We start from the raw sequence: 26,322 nt of genomic DNA on the forward strand, positions 1-26,322 counted from the left end.
TGGTTCAATTTTTATTTCAGCTTTTTCTTTTACATTCCCATCTGCCGTTTATGTCTCTATCTCCTCGCTTTTTAAGTATTGTTGTTATTGTTGAAAGTCACGACAACGATGTAAAGAAGCCGCGCTCACAGAATCTGATACGCAAGGAAGATATTTACCCGATACTTGGTTGGTTTGCCTTCAGTATAATATCGTTTCTTGTTGACATTCACCGGTACTTCAACGGTTCTTGTAGGCACGGCAGATCAGAAGTTGGTTTTACCTTAGCAAGTATGAATAAGGCCTTATAAAAGTAGTACGCGTGGTCCCATGCCGGCGGTGCTTGTCTACAACGCCCGGCCACGCAAGATGTGCAACTACCGCTTATATGCAGTGTACTGCAAAAATGACTAATTTTGAAATCCTTAGAATTATGCTGATAGTTTCAAGAGGCGACTAGAAAATTTCACGATGTTATCAGTTCTCTCATTTTTCTTCCCATCAATAGGTAAATTAGGACAGTGACCTTCTGGAGCAGAGGCGCTTCCTCCAAGCACTGGTCCTCAGTTGACGTACAGGCGACCCCAAGATGAAAGTAACCAGTCACTTTGCATAGAAGAATGAGTTCTGTAGTTACTTCTGCGCTGAATTTGAAAAGGTCGCTTGGGCAGTATCCAACAGAGGGAAACTAATTAGACTACAGAATAAAGCGTGCTTTTTCCTTATACTTATGGTGTAATCAATGGTTCAGTATGGATAGAGCTCCCTTTCATATGAAAGCTACCAGTAAGTACCAAGCTGTCACGCGAAATTTCCTGCCATCAGATTTTTTCACCAAGGTGGCATTGCGACCTCTTCTTCAATCCGCACTTTACAAGCAGCTAACAACCGTCAATGTTTGTGCCGGCTGTGCTGAATCTTTCAGAATGGCCCCACACGCTTGAAATTTAATATAACTGTTGTTGGTCGGCGGGTTAGCTGACGATTTCAAAACATACGCGGTCACAGAAGGAGAGTCAGAGACAGTTGAAATGGAGAGTGCGACGGAATCCCGTCTGGCAGGGTGGACACATTTGAAGCAAAAGCAGATTTTCACGGCGCAAGTGCATCTGTGGCCAAAGAGCGCCATGGCACAAGGTGTTTTTCGACTACTCAAGATGGGGTCAAAGACCCATTTCCAAGCATTTCACCTCAGATAAACCCAGCACCAACCCAGTGGAAAGCTTGTGCCCATTGTATCACCTGTGGGTACCCGGCGGCACTGGGGATCGAACCCGCTCCTCCCGCATGAGAGGGAAGAAAAAGAGACGCCGACTAGTAAAAAAGATCTTTGACTATTCGGTTCCTGGCACGATGTCTTGTTCGCAGTAGAAGCGTAATCAAAAGTGGGTCTCTAAATAGTCTGTTTGAAAACGCCCTACTTCTAGGGATGCCTCCATTGTGAACAAGGCCCCTGTGCTGGGCGCCAAAATGTCAGATTTTTTTTATGCGTTGCATATTTCAATCACTCAGTTCAGCCCTAGGGCGCGGCCGGGCAGCCACCAAACCACGTGACGTGACGTCACGACAGCCGGAGGAAAAGCTGGGTCCCAACTCGCGCGGTCGCGCGCGGCCGCAGCCACCACCTGACTCCCGCTCCTCCCGCTAGGGGCGCTGCGCCGGCGCGTGACGTCACGGAGGAAAAGCTGCTGAGAAAATCGAGTGCCGCCAAGCAATACCTCGCGCAAAAAGACCCCGCAATATGCAACGCATTCTTGGCTTAACCAAGCTAAGCCTGGGCATCTTTTTTTTACTGGTCGCCGTTCCTGTATGTGTTTCAAAGAAGCGAAGACAGCTTGAATTTGTGCCTCTTGAATCCTTTCCGTAACTTTGTTCTTTCTGTTTCGCGCGCCCGAGCTTCTAACAACGTGCGACCATCGCTTTATCTTGTGCGCTATCTATCACGGTAATCGCGGTTGCGGTGATGAACTCTTTTATTACTCCCAAAAACAGGGGACCAGTTCCAAGGACCGGTTGCGCTGGCTTAGAGGAGGTAGGCGGGGATCCCTTGGGATGTCGCGGCCTCCACCGCGCGCTGTATAAGCCGGCGTTGGTCTGCTGGCTCGGAAGTACGCAGTAGAGACTCCCATGTCTCTGGACTGTTTGAGTTGTTCGTGTCGTAGTGTGGACAAGTCCACGCCATGTGTATGAGAGTGGCCAAAATTGAGCAGTGTTTGCACATGGGGTCTATATGTTGCGGAAATTAACTGCAGTAGAAAACAACGTCTTTTTTTATTGCAGTCAACTACACAGACTCACCCGCAGGTAAGAACGCTGGACCGATATTAACGCTCCAGCTGGAGGCTAACTCCAAACACGCCAACAGCTCGACAGGTAATCGCGGTCCATCGTTCTGACCTGCGGGTGATTCTGTGTAGTTGATTCCAATTAAAAAAACGCCGTTTTTTCTTCTGTACTTAATCGGTACCCACTGATCGTTGTCCCAAATTAGCCTCGCTTACCTTTTCTTTTTACCATTTTCGCATTCTCCCGTCTCCCGCTGGCTGCACTAAACGTTCATTAAACTTTCTATATAAAACTAAACATTTATAACTTGCGATGCCACACAGCGCCTGTGTCGTCTGTCTTCATCGTACTGTCTCCGGGCTGTTCCGTCCCGCCTTCTTAACTTCTTAAACCAACTAGCCCGTAGCGGTACTTCGGTACGCTTTATTTCTTCTACATGGAGCACTATCTCTTTCCGTCCATAACTTTGTATTCTTCGTTTATTAATTAATTTCTTTTCCCCTCTAAACTGTCCTTTTTCAAAGCTTCGAGCTCGCCTAAGTAAAAGCGAGCAATTTAGCCTCCGGGCTTAAATCGCTGCACACCGCAGCGTCTGCCCCCTGGCTTTTTTTTTAGAAACTAACATTTTTGCCGCAATCGCCTCTGGTTTTCCGGGCATACCAACCTCGCAAGTTAAGAAGAGTAACTCGCTAACGGAGACACTCCGGTTAAGCTCTTGAAGTGCCTGCAATTTTCGCCCCACTCTATCGGGCGCGAGGACCAGACGCCGGGTCTTCTCCCAGTTCAACTTCTCTTTTCATTGATGTTATTACTTTTACCAGGTAGAGGCCACTGGTAAAAGCGTGGTATTGTTCATTAGTTGTTCATTATATCGGCGCGCCGCTTTGCTGTGTGTGTAGTCTACGTGTACTAGCATCATTTTTTACTGCTAGCGCACTCATCAACGGCGTCTCGACTAACGGGCGACTCGTTACCGAAGGGTTCGTGGCTTGAAAGTAACAAATACAAACAGAAAAGAATCGATTAAAAAATAAACGAGTCTCGCTGGTCTTTTTCTTGCATGCACTGACGCCAGTGGTATCTTACTACATTCTGCAGTTTCGTCATTATCTCTGCTTCTTTTTTCTCCAAATTCCCTTTAGGCTCGTTAGCATAATTCACGGCAGAAAGCTTTTCCATGATTAAAGCGCACCGAGCAACGCACCCCTCGAACCTTCATAAAGAAGAAAAATAAATTCCCTAATGTTTCTGCCAGTGGGCAAAAGCGCGAAGTTTTTGCCCTTAACTATGCGTCCCTCGACGAGAACGTGTTAATTACGCAATCTGCAAACATCATCAACGCATGAAGATATAGGCCATTAACGGTGTGCTGCTGTATCATTCATTACCATTAGGGGTTTTAGGTCTGTTTCGCTCTTTTACTTTTCGCGCGCGCGCGCGCGCAGCGACTTTATGAAACCCATTTTTCATTGCGAAGAAGACCGTACTCGCCTGGTTGGCTTCGGCAGTCTAGGAAGATTCTCGGCTCCGCTCATTCAGTAATTATATCTTAGCCAAGGCTTAACTATTGTCCACCAGACGGTGGAATTCAATTACGTTGGCTTGTGAAGCGCGGATAATTTGCTTCTCGAGCCAGAACAGCACGCTTTGAGTTGTATTCGAGTTGCGACGAAGACGAATATATATATATATATATATATATATATATATATATATATATATATATATAGTATTCTATTCGGTTTGGTTTGGTTTATTGGGATTTAACGTCCCAAAGCGACTGAGGCTATGAGAGACGCTGTAGTGAAGGGCTCCAGAAATTTCCACCACCTGGGGTTCTTTAACGTGCACTGCCATCGCACAGTACACGGGCCTCGAGGATTTCGCCTCCATCGAAATTCAGCCGCTGCGGCCGGGATTGAACCCGCGTTTTTTGGGCCAGTAGCCGAGCGCCGTAACCACTGCGCCACCGCGGCGGCGTCAAAATCTCGGTGCCATTTGTATTACGAATATTTGGAAAGTAACTAATACTTGCACGAATCGAGTATCCTTTTTAGCGCATTCAACGAGCTTAAAGTTTTCTTATTGACGAGCGCGTCTTGGCGAGCTTTAATTGCCGATGAAGAAACAGCAATATGGCGGCCCCTTCCACCGCTCGGTCGGTATCGTATTTTTATGACGTGTTTTTCACATGCAGAATTTTGTCACATGACAGTCCAGGCTATTTTTGTGCCGTTTTTGATGAGGGCAAGTTTGATTCCTTACGATTTAAACCTGATTACAGTTTTTAAACCTTGAATTTTTTTGTGCATTTCAACAAAACGTTAGAGACTCTGACAAAATAATCATTGTGTTATTGTAAGCAGTCGCTACGTTTCAACCAGTGATCTCATAGATCCTGACCCCACATTTATGCTCACTGGACTATTTCTCGCGAAAATAGAGAATGTTCCAGCTTCAGAAAGTAAGATGCAACGATTCTAAGGCCAATCATTCGATTTAGGACGCAAGATTTGAAGCGAATTAATTGTATTCGATTTGTATACGGAGAATTTTATATTCGCGTAACCGTAATTACGAATTATAAGAGGCACCGCAAAAAAAAATGGCATAGAACACAGCAGAAACACAGATCAGAGGATGGGTGCAGTCCTGTGTTTCTGCTGTGTTCGGTCCCGTTTCTTTTTTTTTTTTTTTTGTGCTGCCTTCTTATGATTCAAGTATGAACCAACTAGCGCAAACACCAATTTTAGTCGAAAGGATAATTACGAGTCTGTTCCCTTTAGAGCAAGCAGAGCTTCCGGAAATCCGGTCACACGAATGCGCCCTGATTATTCTTTAACGGCTAGCCAAGTATCGCGTGCAACCAGTCACTAGCGTTGCGTCATCGGTGAGGTGAGTATTGTGATTGGTCCGAGCGCTGATCACTCTCAAGAACTAACATGACGTCCTCCAATTACGTCTGCGTCGTGATTTTAATCGATGTTGATCGTTTACGAGCGCTAACACGACTGCACCTATAAACTGGATGCGGTACTTTGCTTGTTATTCACGATACATACCGCGTCATCATATCTAGTCTCGTGCAGTGATTCACTTGCACTTTCGTGAATCATGCTATCGAGCATATCGCAGTCCATGAGCCTGTTATCACAGATGGCATACGACGTAAACCAGTGCCTAAAATGTGACGTCATCCATAATTGGCGGCTGTCGCAAAGCTGTCACAGTATACTCATCTCAGCATCTTGTATAAGGCTTGTGCCGTGATCATGTTTATCATTACTGATAACTGTTTATCATCATGTTTATCATGTTTATCATTACTGATATAATGACGTGTCATTATAATTGGCGCGCGTCGTTAGCGACCGTATGATATGACACAATAATTGTCGCGACACCCTGCAAAAACCTGGCTCCGTTGCTAGCCTGGCCGTTGTTGCTCGATGATGATGTCGAGCGTGACGTAATTCAGTGTCAAGCTGCACTTGAACTGATGCTGGACGCTCTCGGCACAGCCGCGGAACTTCACGGAACTAGTGAAGCCAAATCGAAGAGACCTCATGATTCTGCCAGATCACCATCAAGCCTGGGCACTAGACGAGGTGCTGTTCGCGTGTCCTACTCCTGTGCACTTTCGGGAAGCATCTGATCCAGCACCACTCTTCATCTAGTCTCTTTTCGGCAAAGCTTCAGTGGGCACGGAAACAGTAGTTGGAGTGAGCAAGGGGACACAGCAATTGCACTCACCCGCTCAACCGCTTCCATTCGTAATGAAGGTGTGTACAGAACGCTTGTTATGTGCAAACAAGTGTAACAAAGCCTGATTGGTGCTTGACGTGTCCACAAGGGTTAAGCGATGCTTTTCTGTGAATGCTTTCGGTTGATATTTTGTTGTGACGCGCGGGTGATGTGAACGGTAACCTTGGAGGCCCCAACCAAGCGGCCAGAGCTGCTTTTAGACATCGAGTATTTACCGTCCGATCCCACCGAAGAGACGAAAGCAATAATTGACATCCACCCGAGCGCAGCCATACGGCTACAAAGCAAAGCTATACAGCTTTCTCAGGAACTTCGTAGATAAAGAAAAATTCGTCCTGGTCCAAGGTTCGAACCCGGGACCACCGCTTGACCGGAGCAGTCATTCTACCAACTGAGCTAACCGGGACGGCAAGCTTTTGGTAGGCCGAGAGCGAATTGATCAATAATTCGAAGTGGGAACAGTGTCAGTCTTTTAAGGCCATCTTTTAAGGTCATTCGTACGCGTTCATTGCAAAGTTCCAAAACTTATATTGGATAACATCTGAAGTAAACGCTATTAAAAGTGCCCAAAGTGCCGCCGAAACCAAAATGAGGGTTATAGAAACCTTCTGATCTGTCAAAATAAAATCTCAACCCGAGAGCAGTTGAGTGAGAAAATTTCGGTCATAAAAACTCCTACTGATGACAATGAACCCTGGTTAGGTCATTACAAGCACATCTGGACTGTCTTGACGGCAGGCCGCAGCGTAACAATTTAAATTTTCACGATTTTTATGATTATAATGAAACTTGGCAAGCAACAGGAGCAAGAACTTTAGCTTCTGTTCTTACTAATCGTCTTCCCAATCTAATATTATCCACATGCAAACGCGCCTCTCTTTCAGGAGTCTTGACATTTAGAAACGCCGCTCTCTTGTCGCCACATTTTCGGTGTTTAAAACAAAAGACAGTATCCTTTCTAAACAATTTCAAACAAAGCAGCATCCCCATAAGCGAAGATTTCTCGCTGGTAGCGCGAGTGGCTTGGCAAAAGCTACTTCATTTACTTACAGCCAACCTAAGTTCTCCACTCGCCAGCTGTATCCATATTACGTTCAAACAAAATATGCTACCTGTACGACTCGAACACCGGCAACATCATCGACACTGGAAACGCACAGCGCACACGCCAGTTCCCGCTTTAACACTATCGCGCTCATCTTATCTTATCTTGCACGCGGAAGCGGTGTACTTATCTGACATCTACAGTTACCATATACCGGTTCTTTTTATATCCACCAGCAGAGTTTTAATACCTGTGCTGTTATCATCGGCAATTTACTTGTGTTCCGCACAGATTATCGCTTTAACGAAAGAATGGTTCTCTGCACATACATAGCAATGGCACAGGGTACTGAACAGTAAGGCAGCATGCAACCAGAACGTTCAAAAACAAATTATATGAATACTGTTATCAATGAGTGCACCAATCCAATGGCAACACGGAGGTTATAGGTCAGTACCTGATATTTATAGAAAGTGCGATAATGCAGTATCACTTGTAAACCTGTGTTCCTAGTTTTTTGTGTTAATACTCGGAATGCGCCGTTCTCGAGACGCAAACGGCGTTATAACGCTTTTTAGATGTAGATAAGAATAGTAGGCTGCCTGTAATAAACGAAACTCGCACTAAATGACAACATGCATAATGTTCAGGGAATAAAATGATTGTTAGCAGGCGGTCGTGGACCCAATATTTGCTCTGGAACGGACGATGTACTTCTGAATTACTGCCAGTTTGCATAAGTCATATTCCGTAATTCTGCCCCAAACCAGACAGCAGTAAATTTATCGACAATTAAATATTGAGTTACATGTTTCAACCTTGACTGTTCACACTCGAAGTCATATTCCGTAGTTGTGCCCCAAACCAGACAGCAGTAGATTTATCGACAATTAAATATTGAGTTACATGTTTCAACCTTGACTGTTCACACTCGAAGTCATATTCCATAGTTGTGCCCCAAGCCAGACAGCAGTAGACTTATCGACAATTCAATATTGAGTTATATGTTTCAACCTTGACTGTTCACACTCGAAGTCATATTTTGTAGTTGTGCCCCAAACCAGACAGCAGTAGACTGATGGACAATTAAATATTGAGTTACGTTTCAACCTCACCTGTTCACACTCGCACTAGGTGAACTTGCTAAAAGCTTTCGACTTTTATTTTAGCTAGTAAGTTGATGATAATTACCCTGTCACTTGTCCACCTGCTGCATGACCTGCGTTTGGAAACAGCTTCCGTGCACATCTTATCGCTTATTTTTTTTATAAAAATGCCTAAAGTCAAAGCTTGAACACCCTGTACACTACTACGACCACAAACTAAAACTATTCTCACTTTAACCCTCCATCACACGTGACATGCCGGGCATCTCATCGCAGAGTTACCCGAGCACTGTCCTGATAACGTTCAATGCTTTCACCGTCTCACGTGGTATAGAGTTGCTTCAGATAGGTCGTGCGCCCACGTCTCCTCGGGGACACCGCTGCCGCTACAGGCGAACCGGAAAGCCCTTGACAGAGGCAGGGCTGTCGCAATGGCAGCTTCGCCCCTATAAATCGCCGCTCCGTGCCCCCGCAGCAGTGGCCGCAAGGCGCAGACTGTCAAAGTAGGGAGAGGGCAAGTTGGAGCTGGGAAGAGGTGTCTCGCTAAACAAAAGCCCCCCCCTCGTCACCTCTTCTTGGCTAAGGCTTTGGTCCCCCCCCCCCCCCCCTACCCCCCGCTCTCTTTCGGCGGCGGCGGCTCGGGCGTTGCGTACATCGTGACTTGAGTTGTGCGGCGAGGCGGCGATCGCATTTCGAATTCCCCTTCGGGGCCACTTGGCACCGACGCCTCGTGCCGTTAAAGTGGCTGCCACACGGAGCCCCGCGGTGGCTCGGCGGACTGCCCGTCGTCGTCACGGAGCGAAACGTAAATACGAGAACCCTTTCTCTTTTTTTCTTTGCTTTTTTTTTATCTCTGTGTGTGCGAAGTACGATTGAGGCTGCGCTGTGTCACAGGACAAGTGACTGCGTCTAGTTTGATGTATTAATTATATTGAACTATCGATATACAGGCCCCGTATTATTAAAATTGTACAGGTGTTTCTTTGTTTTGTTCTGTTTCTTTTTTTCCCAATGAAACATTTCTGCGAGAAAAATATTCAGTGCACATATGAAATAGAAATCGATAAATGTGAATAATATATATGAAAAAAGCGAACAGTATTTGAAACCGAAGGAAGCATGAAGAACTGCTAAGATTGTGTCTTTTTAGTTTTGGCACAAACGAACAAAACGCTAGTAATATTTCAGAACGCCTTCCTTGATTTGTTTTTGTTGTTGTTCCCTATTCTTTCTCGTTTGTAACGGTTGCTATTATTTGTTGTTTGTTTTAATCAGAAAAACACGGGAGCTATTAAAACTAATACAGTAATATTTCCGTACTCTTTTGATGACTTCAAATCCTTTTGGCTGCCTTCGTCTATTGGATATACCTGTTATTATTTGTCTATCTCCTTTATTTTTTCTTCTGTCAGCAATTAAAGTATTCCAGCCACCCCCTCACCTCCTTGCTTGTCCAATTTCTTCGTTTATCATTGAAGACGAAGTTATGTGAAACTGTTACGCATATCAAGCAGCACAACTCGAAGCAATTGATTTCCGCTTTCTTTACTAATGTCTCGCTCTAAACAGTGTATAATTAGATCCCTTCGTTTTCGAGTACACTCCTGTTTGGCCTAAAACTTCCCCTCAAGAAGTATTTCTTAAAGCTTGCATTAACAAAGTTATCTGCCAGAAAATGCGGCTTCTAGAGAACGTACTTTTTCAGTGCACAAAGCTGAAGCCATTACACGAATACTAAAGAATATCTTGAGCTCATTCTAGAAGGGGGTATTCGGTTAAATGACGATTCTAATATCTTAACTGTCGTTATGACGACGCAGCTAAATTTGAAAATAAATGTGAAACTTTCCTTCAGGAGCAAGAAAGCAAAATACGGGCATAAACAAGATGTCATACTGGCATCACACTATCAAGCATTCTGAGTGTATAGTCTGCTGCCCGGCACACTAATGACGTCCTATTCCAAGGCTCTTGCGCGTTATAATGATTTCGTGACGTTGAATGAACCTTCTCACAGTGTACAAAGACTGGCAGGTCTTTACCCTGCAGGATTACATAATGCATGCGATAAAATAATTAGAATAATTAAGAAAAATAACTGCTTTTGTAAACCTGCTAATTTCGTATTTATGTACTTATGAACAAAATTAAAGCATTTTAATTAACCAGAACAAAAAATAGCGCTTGTAATATCTTTTCTTTCGCTGAAAAAGCAAAATTGCCCACAAAAACACCAATTACGCATTTTTTTACAGAAAAACCAGATTTGTAACCGAAATGAAGCGAAAAAAATAGCAGCCTCGAACAATGGACGACCTTCTGCAGGTTCTGCAGTGTGAAGATATTTCGTGCCTTTTGTAGAATACATAGACGCTGCATGCTCCATCGGTCGATCGTTTAGACAGGACCCTGTTTGCCCTGTATAAACATGTCCACAATAGGGAGAATCTTACCCACTAAACCCGCAGTACAAGCACCGTGTTTGGTACAGGGTTTGTTGTCACATGAGTTCTTTCCAGCAAAAAGAGATTTGAATGTAAAACATGGTACTGTTTAATTGTGTTTAATATCGACCTTCTTGAAATCTTGTCCACATGAAGCTAACATTGTTTTGACCTCCTAGTAGGATTCTTGGAGGCAGGTTTTCAGTGTTCAGTATTCAGACCTGTGGCAGACAACTTGGTTAAGAAATTGCGAAAGCTTGTAAGGAACTCTGATCATCGTTATTTCATGCAGAAAAGAAAGAAAAAACGAGCTATATTTTATTATGTGCTAATATATCACACAACATGAAAAGAGTAGGCAACGAGTATAAAGTCTCACTGTCCTTGCAAACTCTGTGCTCTGTGTGCACTGTATAGCGAGTGCCTTCCTAATAATTACGCATGCGCCATCAACCACTGCACTCAATACTTAGCTTGTAGTGCGCGTGTAGTGTAAAAGCTACTCTTTACTAGTGGACTTCTGGGGCAGACAGGGAGTTGTCTAAATGGCGTAAATGACAAACTGTGGGAACATACAACGTCACTGCATTCTAAAAACAGCACGAACTTGTCTTCGCACAGCAGAATTAGTAAGCGTAGGTGCCGTCCATATGTTTGAGGATACTTGGAAAATTTGGCATGTCTCTGATACGCTTGCTGAGTTGATAGAAGCGTTCTTTTGTGTCTTGTCCTTCCCTGTGGTTGTCGTTTTTTGCGCTGTCTTCCTACCAAGTATTTATTACCAACTAGCCCAGTACCATGTTTTATTGAAGTTGCTGGGGAAATCCTTGAGGTCTTGAGCATCAGCAACAGCGGATCCGACACACATGTGAGCACGGCATCTGCTGCTTTCCTTGATGAAGAGATATAAAATTCCCCTGTTATAGCCGCTGCTCTTGAATGTCCCGGTCTATGGAAATGTGTCTTTTTGCCTTCCTCATCAATACTACCTGCTGGTTTTCGATCTACGATTTTACCATTGCCTATAAGGGGCATCACACGCGCTCGACCTGTATATATATTATTGTGTAAATAGTACCTCTCTCCCCCTATCCTTTTTACCTGTCCCCTCACCTCTGTCAATTCATTTCTCCAGTCTGTCTCCTATCCCTTTTATTTCCGCTGCCCCAGCTCAAGTGCTTACCGTAGCGATGGCAGATGCCGGGGCTAGCAAAAATCTTTTCTTCCTTTTATTATTATTTTTAATAAACCACTTCTACTACTAAAAGTAACCACCCGTTACTTAAGGTATGCGCCCAAGACGTTTCTGGGCATGCTTAATTTTTTTTGCTGGAGTGGACGACTTTTGTAATGAAGTAAGCAGCAACTTCGCGCTTCGTGCGAGTGTCTAGCCTTGCCGTTTTGTTTAGCTCATTTCAGTGAGTCTAAAAATAATATCTCTATTCTGTTTACTGCTGTCACTATAGCTACTGCATTTCTATGGAACCCTGATAATTGGTCGTGGTGAAACTTGTGTGGTGCAAAAATATTATTCAGTCAAGTACGTGTACAAGGCTGCTCAAAAGTTCACAGGGCACAGGGTCTGTTTGTGACTGAATACATATATGACTCCTATGAGGCCACCGAGGTACTCCGATGTAAGGATGAGACTTCTCTTCCACAGATTTTTAGCTTCGGGGATGTCGTAAACTTCCCGCTACACTGCTCAAAAGCAGACGCTGGGGACTGGATACTTTTGACAAACCTTGCACACATGTGATGCACGTCGAATGTAACGCGACAAAAGAAGATATAAACACCAAACAGTAACTCCAGAAATTCTCAATTAAGGGAGAATGAATTCCGGTCTTGGTTACTTTCATTTCGAAGACGCGAGGAGCCCAACTTGAAAGTGTAAACGCAGCACGACTGTAATTCATCTCCTGTATATTTTGTGTTTTTGAGCTCGCGTTTCGATCCACTTCTTAACACATGTCGTTTGATGGTGATTGAAAACAAACTCATTTTTTCGCAGCACAGCACGGAAGCCGACTCAACGTTGTCGATCGCATATCTTGCTATTAAAAAGGTTGTGTCATTCCTTTATAATAAAGTATGCTTCAGTCTATATTAGGCGCCGTATTGGGCATGGTGTCATTCCTTATAACAAAATATACCTAAAGAAATCCTACACTAGGCGACGTAAAGGGCGTGGCGTCATTGCCTTATAATAAAATATGCCTACTGAAAAGTCTATACTAGGCGGCGTAAAAGGCACGGCACCTACGAAAATATTTTCTTGAAAACCCAGGCGTGGAGCCACGTGCCTTGACCATCCTCTAAAAATTCTACCCGCGCACGGCGGCTTGTTTATCGGCGAGAGATCAAGGCGGTGTGACAGAGATCACAGAGGTCATGCCATCGATGTCAGAGGAGCCAAAGGGCGAGTGAAAATGGAGTCTTCGGCCGTTTGCCCTCATGGCATCAAAGGTCACGGTCAGGTCAGGCCAAAGGTCAAGGCGCGGGCACTGTGGATTCGTTACGGAACGTCCTCAGCTATTCATCTACTTCAGCGCTTAATTTTTGACGCCGCAATATAATAAGCGAGTTTTTGTTATCACTTTTTATCTCCTTGTATATTTTTACATCGACCGCTCGAGTATTGGTGCTTTAGGCGCGTAGTCCTGCCTTTATTTTTTCGTAGTCTGTCGATGGTACACCTCGCCGATTGCCGACACGTGTTGGCCATAAATTGTCAGCACGCGTGCCGTGACTGGGCTATTATGGCGCCCTCTGCCACGATTGCCGCGACCTCGTCATAACATCTACGAGTAATTATCCGCTGTCCCCTACTGCCAAGCTCGGTCTTCAAGCACATTCGTTAATTCTTTGCAGAGAATGGAAAGCGGTCATTTCTACTTGACATTGACACTAGGGCATTGACTGCAAAACTGAGGAATGATGAGGGATCAAGTCCTATTGCGACAATGTTCTCCAACGAAGGGAGTTTGTAAGATTTTGCTTCGAATTAAGCGGTTCCGGTATTTTTCCTGCCGTTCTTCATACTCTAGTTCTGTACTGTCTGATAGCGTTGGTTGTTATATGGAGGATTTGTAATTAACGAGGGTTTCTGATACTTGAGACCTATAGCCCTCAAAGACGGTGGTGAAAGCAAGTAACGGATGGCGTTCGTGTAGAGGTTTGATCTAACCTTGAACAAAAAACGAGTGTTAGAGCACATTCCATGATGATGGGATAACAAGCCTCGGTAACTTTTTTTTTTCTCTTTGTATTCCTTGCACCAGGACGCAACAAGACCTCGGCCGTGTTGTGGACGGCTGCTTAAAGCACACTGAGAACTCAACTGGGTCTTAGTCCTGAGTAAATTCTGATATCTTGGTCTTTCGGCCCTCTGTGGTCTTTTTATATTTCTTCGGCAGCGAAAGAGACTTTGACCGCTGAGAAATTTGTAGCTAAGGTTAGAATATCTTATCCCGCCACACTGGTTGGAAGTCGTTACGTCCGAGGGTCGAGTTTGGCTGAATTTTTCACGTTTAGTGTTTCTGTTTCTATTCGTCTTGCTGACGCTATAACAGTGGACTGGGGCTTGTGAAACAGAAGCCACCGCAATATACATGCACATAATATTTCGTTTTCTCTTCTGTGCGACAAATGACCACTCCCGACGTCACCGCCGGTCAGTTGTGAGAGCGACCTGTGATCGCGATACCTATCTTACATTTCTTGCTCTCATATCACTTGGCAAGAGCTAGCTTTTTAATTAAGAGTGGCTTCTTTGTCATTACGAAGTAGTAATACAGTGATCTTCGTCAGTATCAGTTTTTCCGTACTGAGTCGTGAGTGGTTCTTCCTCGATAGTGTAAAGTGGCGTGGGTATGGCCGTGGTGCATAGCCGGGCATCGCTCAACGTGCCAGCGATAGGGTGGATTACTCCACCTTCCTTCATCAGGGTTACATTGGAATCATACATGCATTAGCTAAATATCTGACAATGACACTTGTATGTTACTATCTTGGAAGACGCATTTCTCGCGTGGGCCTACCCATATCAATAGCCGGCGCGGCGTAACTACATCTCCTGCTTTCCCCTGCGTTCACTTATCAACATCAGCGCCACATCCCAGAAATGTCCATGGCAGGACAAATTCCCCCCCCCCCCCCCCACTGATCACCAGTTAACCCTCTCCGAGCCATGCTGCGGCCACCCTATCCCCGGAGCCGTCGCAATCTCATCCACACACCTCACCCTGCGGCATCCTGTGCTATACGTTGCCCTTATCTAGGAAATTAGTTGTTCTGAGCGATCACCGGCTCTCTATTCCTTGCGCTCACGCATCCGGTAGGAAATCGGCTTACTCTTTTGTCTCCATTGCAAGGAATTCTGGACAAGCGCTTCTGGTTCCCTTGGCTTTCACCATGTGGCGCATGGCTCCTAACACTAAAACATAGCGGGTTGTCGCCATGCATTACGTAAGAAAGAAACGGAATAACCTGGTGGCTGTAGAACATAACGTAATAGGCAGCTAGGCTTAGCAACACCGGCGAGCGTTGTCCGAATTCCTGGTAATGTTTATCTACGATGCACTACCTTGAACCGACGCGGCCCTGTGTAGTTTAGTATCCAGCAGCTTACGACTCTCACTACAGCGCCCTTTGCTACGACCTGTAGAACCCCTTTCGTTGAAACCCTTTTCCTGCCATCCAGACCCACCCACACTCGCAATAAATGCGTAAGTATTTTTGGGCCCCGTACGGCCCATCCCATTTGTAAGTGTCTGGCGTTAGCTCCAGTCGACGTCAGAGAAAGTGCAAAGGCGACGGCATGATCCCGCCTCGTTACTGTCGTGACGGGGAACACGTTAGTCAACCCTTTAGACACGCGTCTGTCCTCGCCCTAAGCTCGTTCGTACTATATAATGTTGCGCGTTCCGTAATTTACCCGTGGATCGCAGCAGTCGTGTTTCCATTTATACCCGTAGCGGGGGTGGATCCCGGACAAGAGAGTATCTGCGCCACACCTCTCTTCGTGCTGTTTCACTACCAACATCCAGTTGTTTGCCTGGGGCAGCAGCTTTGGAGTGGGGTGCTGTACAAGACCAATAAGTTTGCGGGCAGGACGATCCTGGATAGAGGAAGAGAGGGCTGTTTAATGAACAGCGGGAACTTTTTGCCAGCGTGGTAACAGCGCTATCATGCTACTCTCTGTTGCGAGGAAGTTCGAAACGAAGTACCTTGGAAAAAGAAGAGACAGGAAATTGAGAAAGAGATGTGTCAAATAAAAAGGCGGGCATTATCCCTGACAGCACAGCTAATAGGCTCAATATTGGAAACGTATTGACATAACCCGGTCCTACAAAGTACCATAGTGAAACCATCCATTTGCAATGTTGGGCAGATTACTTGTGCTGTTTGGGCATAAATTTGGCAGGGGAGCAGTTAATGTTTTGGTGGTAACGGAGTTTCTAAAGTGTGCCAATTACGCACCAAAATCTGCCTCTGTTTGCATTTCAACATTTTTGAGCTTTACTCTACACTAATTGCACAGGTCGGACCTACACGCCTTTTCCACCGCCCCGCACAACTAATTAGTCAGGGGTGGATTTCGTACAACGCAGAGAAGTGCGGCGATGGCAGTCATCCTATAATGCTTCCGGACTGAGGGCGTGCCAAGCCGACGTCACCTTGGCTATGCGATGTTGGGCAAGAGCGCTATGACAATCCAAAGCGGAGAATTGCAACAACAACAACAAAAAGAAAGGAGCGAGTCGGGCGCCACAAGTAGTCAGTAGGAAGCGGATTGTTTGGCGTGCGGTTGACACAGAAGAAGCAAGTTCGGTTTCTTTTTCCTCCAGTCCAGGTCAGGCGCTTCAGAACGTGCGCAAAATTTCCCACTTCTGCGTCTCAAGTGAGTGTCCATGCGCTGAGTGAATCGCAGCCGGGTGACTGGTGCGCTGGTGACCGGTCACTTGAGGCTTTAGCTGCTTCTTAGTAATCACGACTTTTTGTCGTACTGAAGGGGTTTTCTTTTTTTGAGCTTCCGTCAACGGTTTTTTTTTTTTTTCTCTCGCCAGAGTAGCAAACGCGTTCAGGTCGAATGCCAGATCGGATGCCGCGTTTCCTTTGCTTTCTTTTAATGCAAGTGTGAGGGGCGGAAACCAAAGTTATTTTCTTTTGTGGTAGGTAATTTTCTTCTCATTTTTCGTTCATGCCTGTTTTTTTTTTTTTTTAATGTGTTACAACCACGGTATATACAAAGCCCGTGTGGCGCTGCTTTCTTGAGCTGAAAACTCGTGTCATAACTGCCTACCTTAAAACTCCCCTAACTGGGAGCGATGGGCACATAAACAATGTTTTTCGGTGGAGAGTGGACTGATGGTTCCTTCAGCACAAGAGGCGCGACTTCTAAGCTTTCGCACTTTCCTATGCTTTATCTGTGCTGTTTGTGCCCTCCACTGAGTGTATAAACTTTATCTGGGATTACAATATCTCTTTGGAGTCAAAACTGTACGAGGCATAGTTTATCCCAGCAAGGCCTGTGTAGACGTCATGTGTACTCCATCAACAAACATGCCATTGAGCATAGCGTCCAAGAAAAACGATAGCCATGCGATAGACTTAGGGAAGATAATTCGTAGGAGACCTCTCCCACGTGTTTATTCTTCTCAACTAAATATGTGGGTACATAGGTAAGAGAGGCGAAAAACCGAAATTGGTTTGGTTTTATTGGGTTTAACGCCCCAAAGCGACTGAGGCTATGAGAGACGCCGTAGTGAAGGGCTACGGAAATTTCTACCCCCTGGGGTTCTTTAAAGTGCACTGACATCGCACAGTACACGGGCCTCTAGAATTTCGCCTCCATAGAAATTCGACCGCCGCGGCCAGGATCGAACCCGCGTATTTCGGATCAGTAGCCCAGCACCATAACCACTGAGCCACCACGGGGGCAAAACCAAAACTAAGTCCTAGGTGTTACCTTTCACATGGTCTGCTAGTTTTCCTACGTGTTCTGTCAAAAGACGGCTTTTATTTTTTTATTTTTCAAACTCTTTTGCATGCTCACTGGAATCTCGTTAATTAGAACTTGCTTAGTTTGAATTTCTGGTTTATTCGAACATAATAATAACAATAAATGCTTATTTACAGCTAATGCGTGCATAGGATTAGAGAGCACAGCAGAAAAGCTGTCTTAATGACAACTTGACAAAGCCGCAGGCCCCCAAACGATAGGAATGGCAGTTTCATATTTGGATTGCGAACGAAATTCAATCACAAAACTACAAAGTAAAATCAATATGAATTTGCGGTAAACAACATTACGTTTTTCATAGGGGAGCAAGAAAATAATCGAAAACTTTATTGTAACACTTGTCCTGACCTTCAAATTGCGCGGATCAGAACTAGAAAAAGGGATGCACATCTTTAAATTAACATAAAGTGTTTTCTAAGCTCTTTATAAGTCGTCGATTCCAGTTGGATATTTTTTGTGTAAATCATTTAACATTCGTGGTAGTATGTTCTCTAACGTTTGGAGACCAATCGTTGTTCAATGTGTGTATCTTCCATCGTTCACTTTTGCGTGTAGCTTATGTTATGACGTTCACGTTCACTTGAGCTAGTGAATGAAGAAACATAGTTATTTGTGTATTCTTGCTGTTGTGACTTACAGAGATGATAATCATAAGCTGTGGTAACCGGCATTACATTGTATCTTTAACATGCGACCTAGTGCTGCCAACAATAAAAGGGGTTCCCTTAATACGGCCTCCTTATATTTAAACCAAATAAATATAAGGTCTCCTTCGACTTAGAACCATCGAGAGTCTAATGCACTTCTGTGAAGCATACTGCTTTGCGGGCCAAACAGCTTATGATGTGTGTTTGAATTTCTGCACCTTTCAACTTGCACTCCCGCATGTGTGCCCGTGTGTAGTTCTCCTAGAAAGGAACGTCGATGCGATTTAACATTTTCTGACAAATAACTTTCACGTTCACAAATCACAGTTCTCTTTCGTGGTGAGCTTCCTTGTTTTCATTGTGTGTTTTTTTCACTCTCGATAAAGTTTTTATGTTTCTCTGCTGGCTTTGCGCATTTTTCGTGCCGTGCTTTTGAATTGCATTGTTATCGGTTATGATTTTCTGTTTTGAACGTGGTCTTATTTTCGTACATGTGAATTTTTTTTTCCGCCGTGCTTTATACCTAATACATACGACTGCGTATCAGGCAGTGGATTGAGGAAACGAAGGTTTCAAAGAGAAGAAGGACTAGAAATATTAAGAAAAAAGACTGCTTGCAACAAAGATTGAGGCCATAGAATTTGTATGTCGGCATTCCTAACGGCGATACAAAGAGTTACTGATGTTTATCACGGACAGCAATGTCTTGCACATAGACAAGTAAAATATTCAGAGCATAATACTATATGGCGAAAAACCTTGTAATAAAGCCAACCCAAATTCCAGTATCAGTAGCATTTGCCGCGATTCCTTCATATCAACCTAGTAATATATCCTTTTGTCGCAATGGGACGGACATCCTAAAAAAATTGTAACACACTTTCAGCTGTACCGCAACTGTCGCAGTGAAGACCACCCTTACAAAACTTTCTTCACACGGTCTACAGACTGTCCATAAACTTCTGTCTAAAAAGTTCATAGACCTTGTATAGACAAACCATTAAGAATAGTCTGTAGTCAATACAAATCCTATAGAAAGTCTATAGGCAAGCCATAGATTTATGGTCATACACTTTTAGTAGACTTTCTTCTATAGACAGTCTACAGACTTTAAACAGCCCAAAAGAAATATCTATAGGAAGGCTGTAGCGTCTATAAAAAGTCTATAGACCATTTTTATAAGGGTGGTGGCTTGTTTCAAGCGGCGACGATAGCTGCTTGTAAATCCGACACACAGGTGGATTCGTATCGTATTTATTTTGGTGTTGCTGTAATTGTGCATAGGCTGTCGTGGTGGTAGTCATGTTAGCTTACGAATTGCAGTGCCAAACACAAATTAAGATATAAAGAGCGAAAAAAAATTCCCCGTTTGTTGTTATTCAATCCTACGCAGGTCAACCACACCGAGTCATGAGGTGACCTGGCCGCCACTCCGACCATGGGCCTCCTGGAAGCCGCGCTCAATGCCTCGGTCTTATTCGCCGCCACCGAGGCGGGAGGCAGTGGCGGCGCTTTCGACGACAGCTCAGGGGGAGGAAATGGGGCCACCGAAACCGGAAACGGCTCCAACGAGAGCTCCACTGCCGACGGCGGTGGTCCCTCGGCGCCTTACTCGCTGCCCGAGGTGATCCTGATCGCCTTCCTGGCAGCTCTGCTCAGTGTCATAACCATTATCGGAAACTTGATGGTCATGATCTCCTTCAAGCTCGACAAGCAGCTGCAGACCATCAGCAACTACTTCCTGCTTAGCCTGGCTATCGCCGACTTCTCCATCGGCGTCATCTCGATGCCCCTGTTCACCATGTACACCCTGTACGACTACTGGCCGCTAGGGACTTTCATATGCGACACGTGGCTCGCATTCGACTACCTGACCAGCAACGCGTCGGTGCTGAACCTGCTCATCATCAGCTTTGACCGGTACTTCTCGGTGACGCGGCCGTTGACGTACCGGGCCCGCAGGACAACCAAGCGGGCCGCCATCATGATCGCCAGCGCCTGGGTCATATCCCTGGTACTGTGGCCGCCCTGGATCTACTCGTGGCCCTACATCGAGGGCAGGCGCAGTGTCCCTGTGGACCGCTGCTACATCCAGTTCCTGGAGACCAACATATACGTGACCTTCGGCACGGCCCTGGCCGCCTTCTACGTGCCGGTCACGGTCATGTGCATCCTCTACTGGCGCATATGGCGAGAGACCGAAAAGCGCCAGAAGGACCTGACGCAGCTCCAGGCGGGCCGGAAGGAGACCGGCGGCAGCCGGAAGTCGACGTCCAGCGACGACCCCGCCGAGTCGGAGGACTTCCGCCGCGGCCGCAGTGACTCCTGCCCGCCGGAGGTGGAGACCACGTACGTGCCCACCTCGCTATGCGTCGAGACCTCCAAGTACCTGCCCCCGGCGGCGCCCAAGAGGCGTCGACTCCGGGACGTGCTCCTGTCGTGGTGCCGCATCGACAACGACAAGGAGGACGACGACAGTACCAGCCACGGAGGCTCGCCCGGCACCCAGACGCCGGCCTCCATTGAGACGCCGGTGCAGTCGGCCTCGATGACCTTCCGCGCCGACCAGCTGGTCCAGCTGAACCCAGCAGGACGTGCCGGCACTGGTACCGGCAGCGCCATCGCAAGCATAGGCGGTGGTGGCGGCGGCGGCGTCAGCATCCCCATGACCGACCGCAACGGCCTCCGGCGCAACGAGAAGTCTACCGCAGCTACGGCATCTTCGGCGTCCCGCTCCTACTCGTCCGATTCGGTCTACACCATACTGATACGACTGCCAACGCAGCCGTCGCTGGAGGGAGAGACGTCGCAGGTATGTGACACCGCTGCACGTGAGAGAGAGTGTCTTTAATACAACAACTAGTTCAATCTTATCATGTTACCGAATAGCTACGACATAAAAAAGATAGCTTCGTGCAGTTTTAGTACGATGGAGCTGAATGCAGTGAGGTGACCAGGGTCTCTCCGCCAGTCCTGGCTGAGCGTGATAACGACATATGTTTCGACCTATAACTGTGCCCAGTTTTGGCTCCGTTCAACAACTTTTCGCAGCCACCACGGAAGCCACCGAGCTGCCTCCCGTCCGTGGCGGCATGTGTGGCGCCATCTGGCACCGCATCAATGTGTTCATCTTTGGAAAACTTGACAAACAGGAAGAAACATAGTCTTGCCTAAGCCCAAACTTTCAGTGCTTGTTTTAGACTGTAGTGTGTGTATGAGCTTCAAAGAGAAGAAGTAATTACCACCATATATAGAGATCAAAAATTATTTGTGCTCCAGGGCTCTTTTCAACGTCTTCCGTTAGCATCTTTTGGGTATCGCCGTAAAAACTTTTCGCTTTGGAATAAAAAAGTGCTCGTGTTGAACTTTTAATTACCCATCGTAAGATTGCAAAAAAAGAGACCTTAAAACTCTACACGTTTGTGAGTGCGCTATCAGTGATGTGGCCCTTTTGAGCAAAACAAACCACTATTAGTTAGTTTTGAATGCTTTATATCTTATGACCCGCATTGTGAGACTACCTATGCCTTCTTTTGGACGCCGGAAAAAGCGGCTCGTCCCGTCGGCGGCGAGCAATGAAAATTCATTCCTCAGATAAACGTGTGACGTCGTTTCTCGTGACGTCACGCATGACGTCACGAGAAACGACGTCACACGTTTATCTAAGGAATGAAAGTGATTGAAAAATTACATGTAATAAGAATTAAAGGCAGCCTTATGTCTGAAATTATATAACTTTAGAACACAAATGATTTCCGCTTAACGATAAATTTCGAGAATTTTAGTTGGGGTTGCGACTCAGACACGCTACGCCTAAGACACGGAGGCGCGCTTGCACGGCTTGGGTACAAGCGGGGCATGTATGTATATCGTGTAGACTTTCCCATAAAGCGGTACCTTAAGACTGTATGCTGATGAGTGTGTGTGTTTAATTAGAAGGGTTGTATTTACGCAAGCAGTAATTTAGCAAGTATCAAAGTGGTTTTGGCGTTTTATATCCTATTTGCTTGACGTGTCATAGTGGCGCCGTCATGCGGCGGCCACCGGCAAACGCCGCTGCTCCAACGGATGGCGCGCGAGCAGTATAAAGTGAAAGTGCGCATCAAGATCTGTACTCGCTTCGGCGAGCGCGGCTTCGGCCGCTTATCTGTTTTTTGAGCAGCGTCCGCTCCGGCGGACGCAGTTGTTGCTGCGCCGCGCGTCTTTTCTTTCCTTTTCTCTTTCCTCTGATCTTTTAGCTCTCCTCTATCTGCACGTGGCAGCGGTGGTGGCTTGGCTCGAGCCAGTAGCAGGCCCGTGCAAATTCCTTTTCATACTTCTCTCAGTCACAACAACAACAACATCTTCGTTTGATCTCTCAGTGTCCGTGTATGTGTAGAAAGAGAGTCCGCTGAATGAACTCGCCAACGCTATCGCGTAATACCCTTAAGGCGGATCTTAAGTGCTCCCCTATTTTAAGGCGAAAGCCTTTAATGCCTCATACTGTCGTTAGCAGACGCGTCGGCAGCCGTGTAGACAGACGCGTCGGCACGAGCGTCGGCAGCCGTGCCGACAGACGCGTCTGCAGATTCGTCCGCCTTTCGGCGTCACTGCTTAAAAGGCTCAAGGTTCCAGCATCTAGTGAATGCATGGGCTTCATAAATGAAATAAAAGGAGTAAAGTGAAGAAAAGGAAAATAAATAAAAATAAGATGTGAAAATAAAAATAAAAACAATACAATTAAGATAATAAATAAAAACAAAATATGAAAAATAAAAAAGTAAATAAGAACAAACAGTGGCCAGAAAACGCTTTCGCCTTGCAGCACTTTAGAGAGCCAAAGTGCCCCTTGAATGTTTTTTTGTTGTTGTTCGCAGGCTTTCATTAAGAAGCTATTCATTTTGTTCTTAAAAAATACATGTGTTACGGACGACAGTAACGCTTTTTTCCGGTCTTGTATCTTACGAAACTCATCCGTCCTTCTCTCCGCTCGCAGGCCTCCATCAAAATGATTCTCGAGGAGGACGCCGAGAAGCACGAGTCCGGGGGCGGAGGAACGGCGTCCTCGGCCGCGGCGGCGGCAGCGTTTGCACGCACGTCTTCCGAGGATTCGACGGCCGCCATGCGGACAACGGACTCCGGCCTGGAGACCATCCGCATTCCGCTCAACACCAAGCTGGTGCACCGGCAGGTGGTCGCCAAGCAGCGCGGCGCGCCCAAGAAGAAACGCAAGCAGCAGGAACGCAAGCAAGAGAAGAAAGCCGCCAAGACGCTGAGCGCCATCCTGCTCGCCTTCATCGTCACCTGGACGCCGTACAACGTGCTGGTGCTCATCAAGACGGTCTCCTCGTGCGACGACTGCATCCCGACGGGGCTGTGGAACTTCGTCTACTACCTGTGCTACATCAACAGCACGGTGAACCCGCTGTGCTACGCGCTCTGCAACGCGAACTTTCGCCGGACATACATGCGCATCCTGTCGTGCAAGTGGCACAACAAGCAGCGGTCCATGAACCGCGGCTACTTCACCTGAACGCTGTGCCCGATCTCCCGGCCGCTGCCGAAGCGGCTCTTGTCTTGTCGCCTCTGAGACGGTTCGTCTCGCTTTTCCCCACACCGTGTCTCGCCATCTTGCAGCGTGACGAAACGCCCCGCGGAGCCAGGTTCCGTAAGGGTCTCCCTCTTGTACGGCTATACGGCTTCGCTCCCGTACTTGAACACCGACCGGCGCGGTCCGCAGGAATGGTAGAAGATTTGTGGGCCAGCAATGTCGTTCACTATGGCATCCCAATCGGAAAACTAACGTTGAGGCTGTAAAAGGAATTCTTGCGGAATCCGACTACCGCGTGGCGCCTTGTATGCAGGTGTGTTTTCACGCACGGCGTCCGCTATGCACTGACTGACTGGCTTCTTCCTGTACAGCGAATTTCCGCCAGTTTCGAAACAGCGGACGGTATGCGCTGCATGGATGGCTGTCTTTCGTGTTTTTGAGATAGATGCCCACTGTATGCGGGGGACCCACGCAGTGGTTTTTACGGGACTTCCGTGCGGGGCATGATTTCGGTTGTTCCCAGTTGAACAAGGCGGACGTAGCGGCTTCTCTGCTGGTTTGTCTTCAAAATTTTATGCAGAACGTAATCTGCGGTGGCCCTTGAGAGCGTACAATGACCGGGATTTAATGACCGTCTAAACGGACACTGCTGTCCCCTGGTCTGACAGACTTGTATTTCGGGACTTACGGCTTGGTGTCTTGAAGCATAAAAGCAAGAGGAACAGTGACGCGTGAAGTGCCATTTAACGGCGAACACTTCTGCATCCGTCATCACCCGTCAGCCACTGCCTTCGCTGATCAGCCAGATTCATGGGCGACCTATGCTCTGGCTTCGTCAAAAGTCCGTCGGACACAAGGCTTTACGTCGAAACGCGTAGTTGAAGAGTACCTCTTGCAATTCAAAGACCTGGCTGTGTCAGGGAAAGAGTTCTGCCAACCCTCGAGACGATTCAACCTTCAGGGTTGCCGCAAATGCCCAACTAAGCTTATCACTGCAACCAATAGCTTTGTAACCCAGGCACTTTTCAACAAGCCTGCACGTAAGCACCTGACCGACAGGTCGCCTTTCGCTAGCGGTGACGGCGAAGCGAGACGCTCACTTCTGTTCGTCGAATTATCACGGACCACAGATTTACATGGCAGGACAAAGCCCGCGCAAGAGCCGCCTGTTCCCCTGGGAACTTTCGAAGTCTTTGTCGCGCGCCGTTCCGCTGACTTGGGTTAGCGCTTAGCAATGCCAAGTTGTGCTGTTTTGAAGGGAATATTCCACTTTTCTTTCTTTTTATATAGCGAACAAAAATCCGCCATACATGCCGAAGGCATTTCTCCGACAAGCAAACGAGTTGACTTTTCTGTACAGAAAGGCAATTTGCCGGCGGACACAAACAAGCTGCATAGGCGGCCCAGTCGCGACTTTGGTCAGTCGTTGGTTCGTACATATATATACTCGTTTCGTTACGTGTACATAGCAGACCACAGAAGAGCTGGGAAGTAACATAGTTCGTCGTTGTGCAAAGTTTTGCGCGGTTGTAATAGGTTCACGTCGTGTACGCCGCCCGTGATGTAATGTACATACAATAGGGTGAGCAACGTACAATGAGACATTCACTTTCTCTTTGTGCTTTTGGTGCGGATATCGGACAGCCCTTCCTTCTTTTCCATCCTCTTACCCCTTCGTCCCGCTGCCTCTTCCCATCCCGCCACCGCTTCGTTCTCAACTCGACACGCTAGTAGCGCGTCGTCGCGGGCACGGTCGACTGTTACCTATACCAAGTGTGGGTTGCGCTTCTGTAACGGTCGCGGAACAAAGATCGTCCCTCAGGTCATTTACGCCGGCCAACTAGAGAGAAAAATGTTTAATTTTTCAAATTTTAACTCAGTAAGGAGCCAAATTCTCGGAGCGCGTACTGTTTGGTCTCTCTTGCTCCGCTCAACCTCACCATTAAATGGAGAGTCGCAGGTAGTCAGTAAAGTGAACCAGGAACAAGTACCTCGCTTTCTTAAGTACCAAAAGAAAGAACTTTGGGCCTCGATAATCGTATGCTTCTTGGCCAGTTTGTTCCCTACATGACGCACTTGGGTTCGTTTGGTAAGATGTAGTAATGTCAAGAACGAAATGAGCTGATAATTGATCATGCACACAAAACTTCACTTTTACGTGGGAACGCTTCAACCACCAAAGGCGAATTCAACTGTCTCCTACTTTCATAGGCATCTTACGCTCATATTGTACTGGTGTAGTTCAGGAACTGTACAGTATAGAGTGATTTGAAGGTTTTCGGTGTCTTTACGGCCGGATAGGACTAATAAACATTGTCTAACTTGATGAACACTTACTCTCGAATAAAAATGAGTGTGCAAGATAGAGGAAACAAGTAGCTAGCGAAGGCCGTATATTTTGTTCCTTCTTCTTGCGAAAATAATTTCAGTTACAGCGTTTTAGTGCGAATAAGTTAAGCCTAAAGTTATCTCCTTCAAATTGCATCAGACTGT

At 46.4% G+C, this 26,322-nt stretch overlaps 1 protein-coding gene across 2 annotated transcripts in view; it reads left to right on the forward strand.

Annotated features, from left to right (window-relative positions):
• The window catches only part of mAChR-A (muscarinic Acetylcholine Receptor, A-type), a 106,217-nt gene extending 80,511 nt beyond the window's left edge, over nucleotides 1-25,706 (forward strand). The window contains exons 1-3 of one of the 2 annotated variants that reach the window (XM_089555576.1): nucleotides 8,862-8,986; nucleotides 19,693-21,111; nucleotides 23,275-25,706. In XM_089555576.1, the coding sequence (XP_089411702.1) occupies nucleotides 19,738-21,111; nucleotides 23,275-23,811 (1,911 nt within the window). In that variant the 5' untranslated portion in view covers nucleotides 8,862-8,986; nucleotides 19,693-19,737 and the 3' untranslated portion in view covers nucleotides 23,812-25,706. Of the gene's footprint in view, nucleotides 1-8,861; nucleotides 8,987-19,692; nucleotides 21,112-23,274 lie in introns of those variants that run through there. The other variant, XM_089555575.1, reaches the window with a different exon arrangement.
• The last annotated feature ends 616 nt before the right edge of the window (nucleotides 25,707-26,322 follow it).

The sequence above is a fragment of the Amblyomma mixtum genome, chromosome 8, assembly GCF_055824585.1.
Source record: "Amblyomma mixtum isolate Tamu chromosome 8, ASM5582458v1, whole genome shotgun sequence".
Classification (NCBI taxonomy): domain Eukaryota; kingdom Metazoa; phylum Arthropoda; class Arachnida; order Ixodida; family Ixodidae; genus Amblyomma; species Amblyomma mixtum.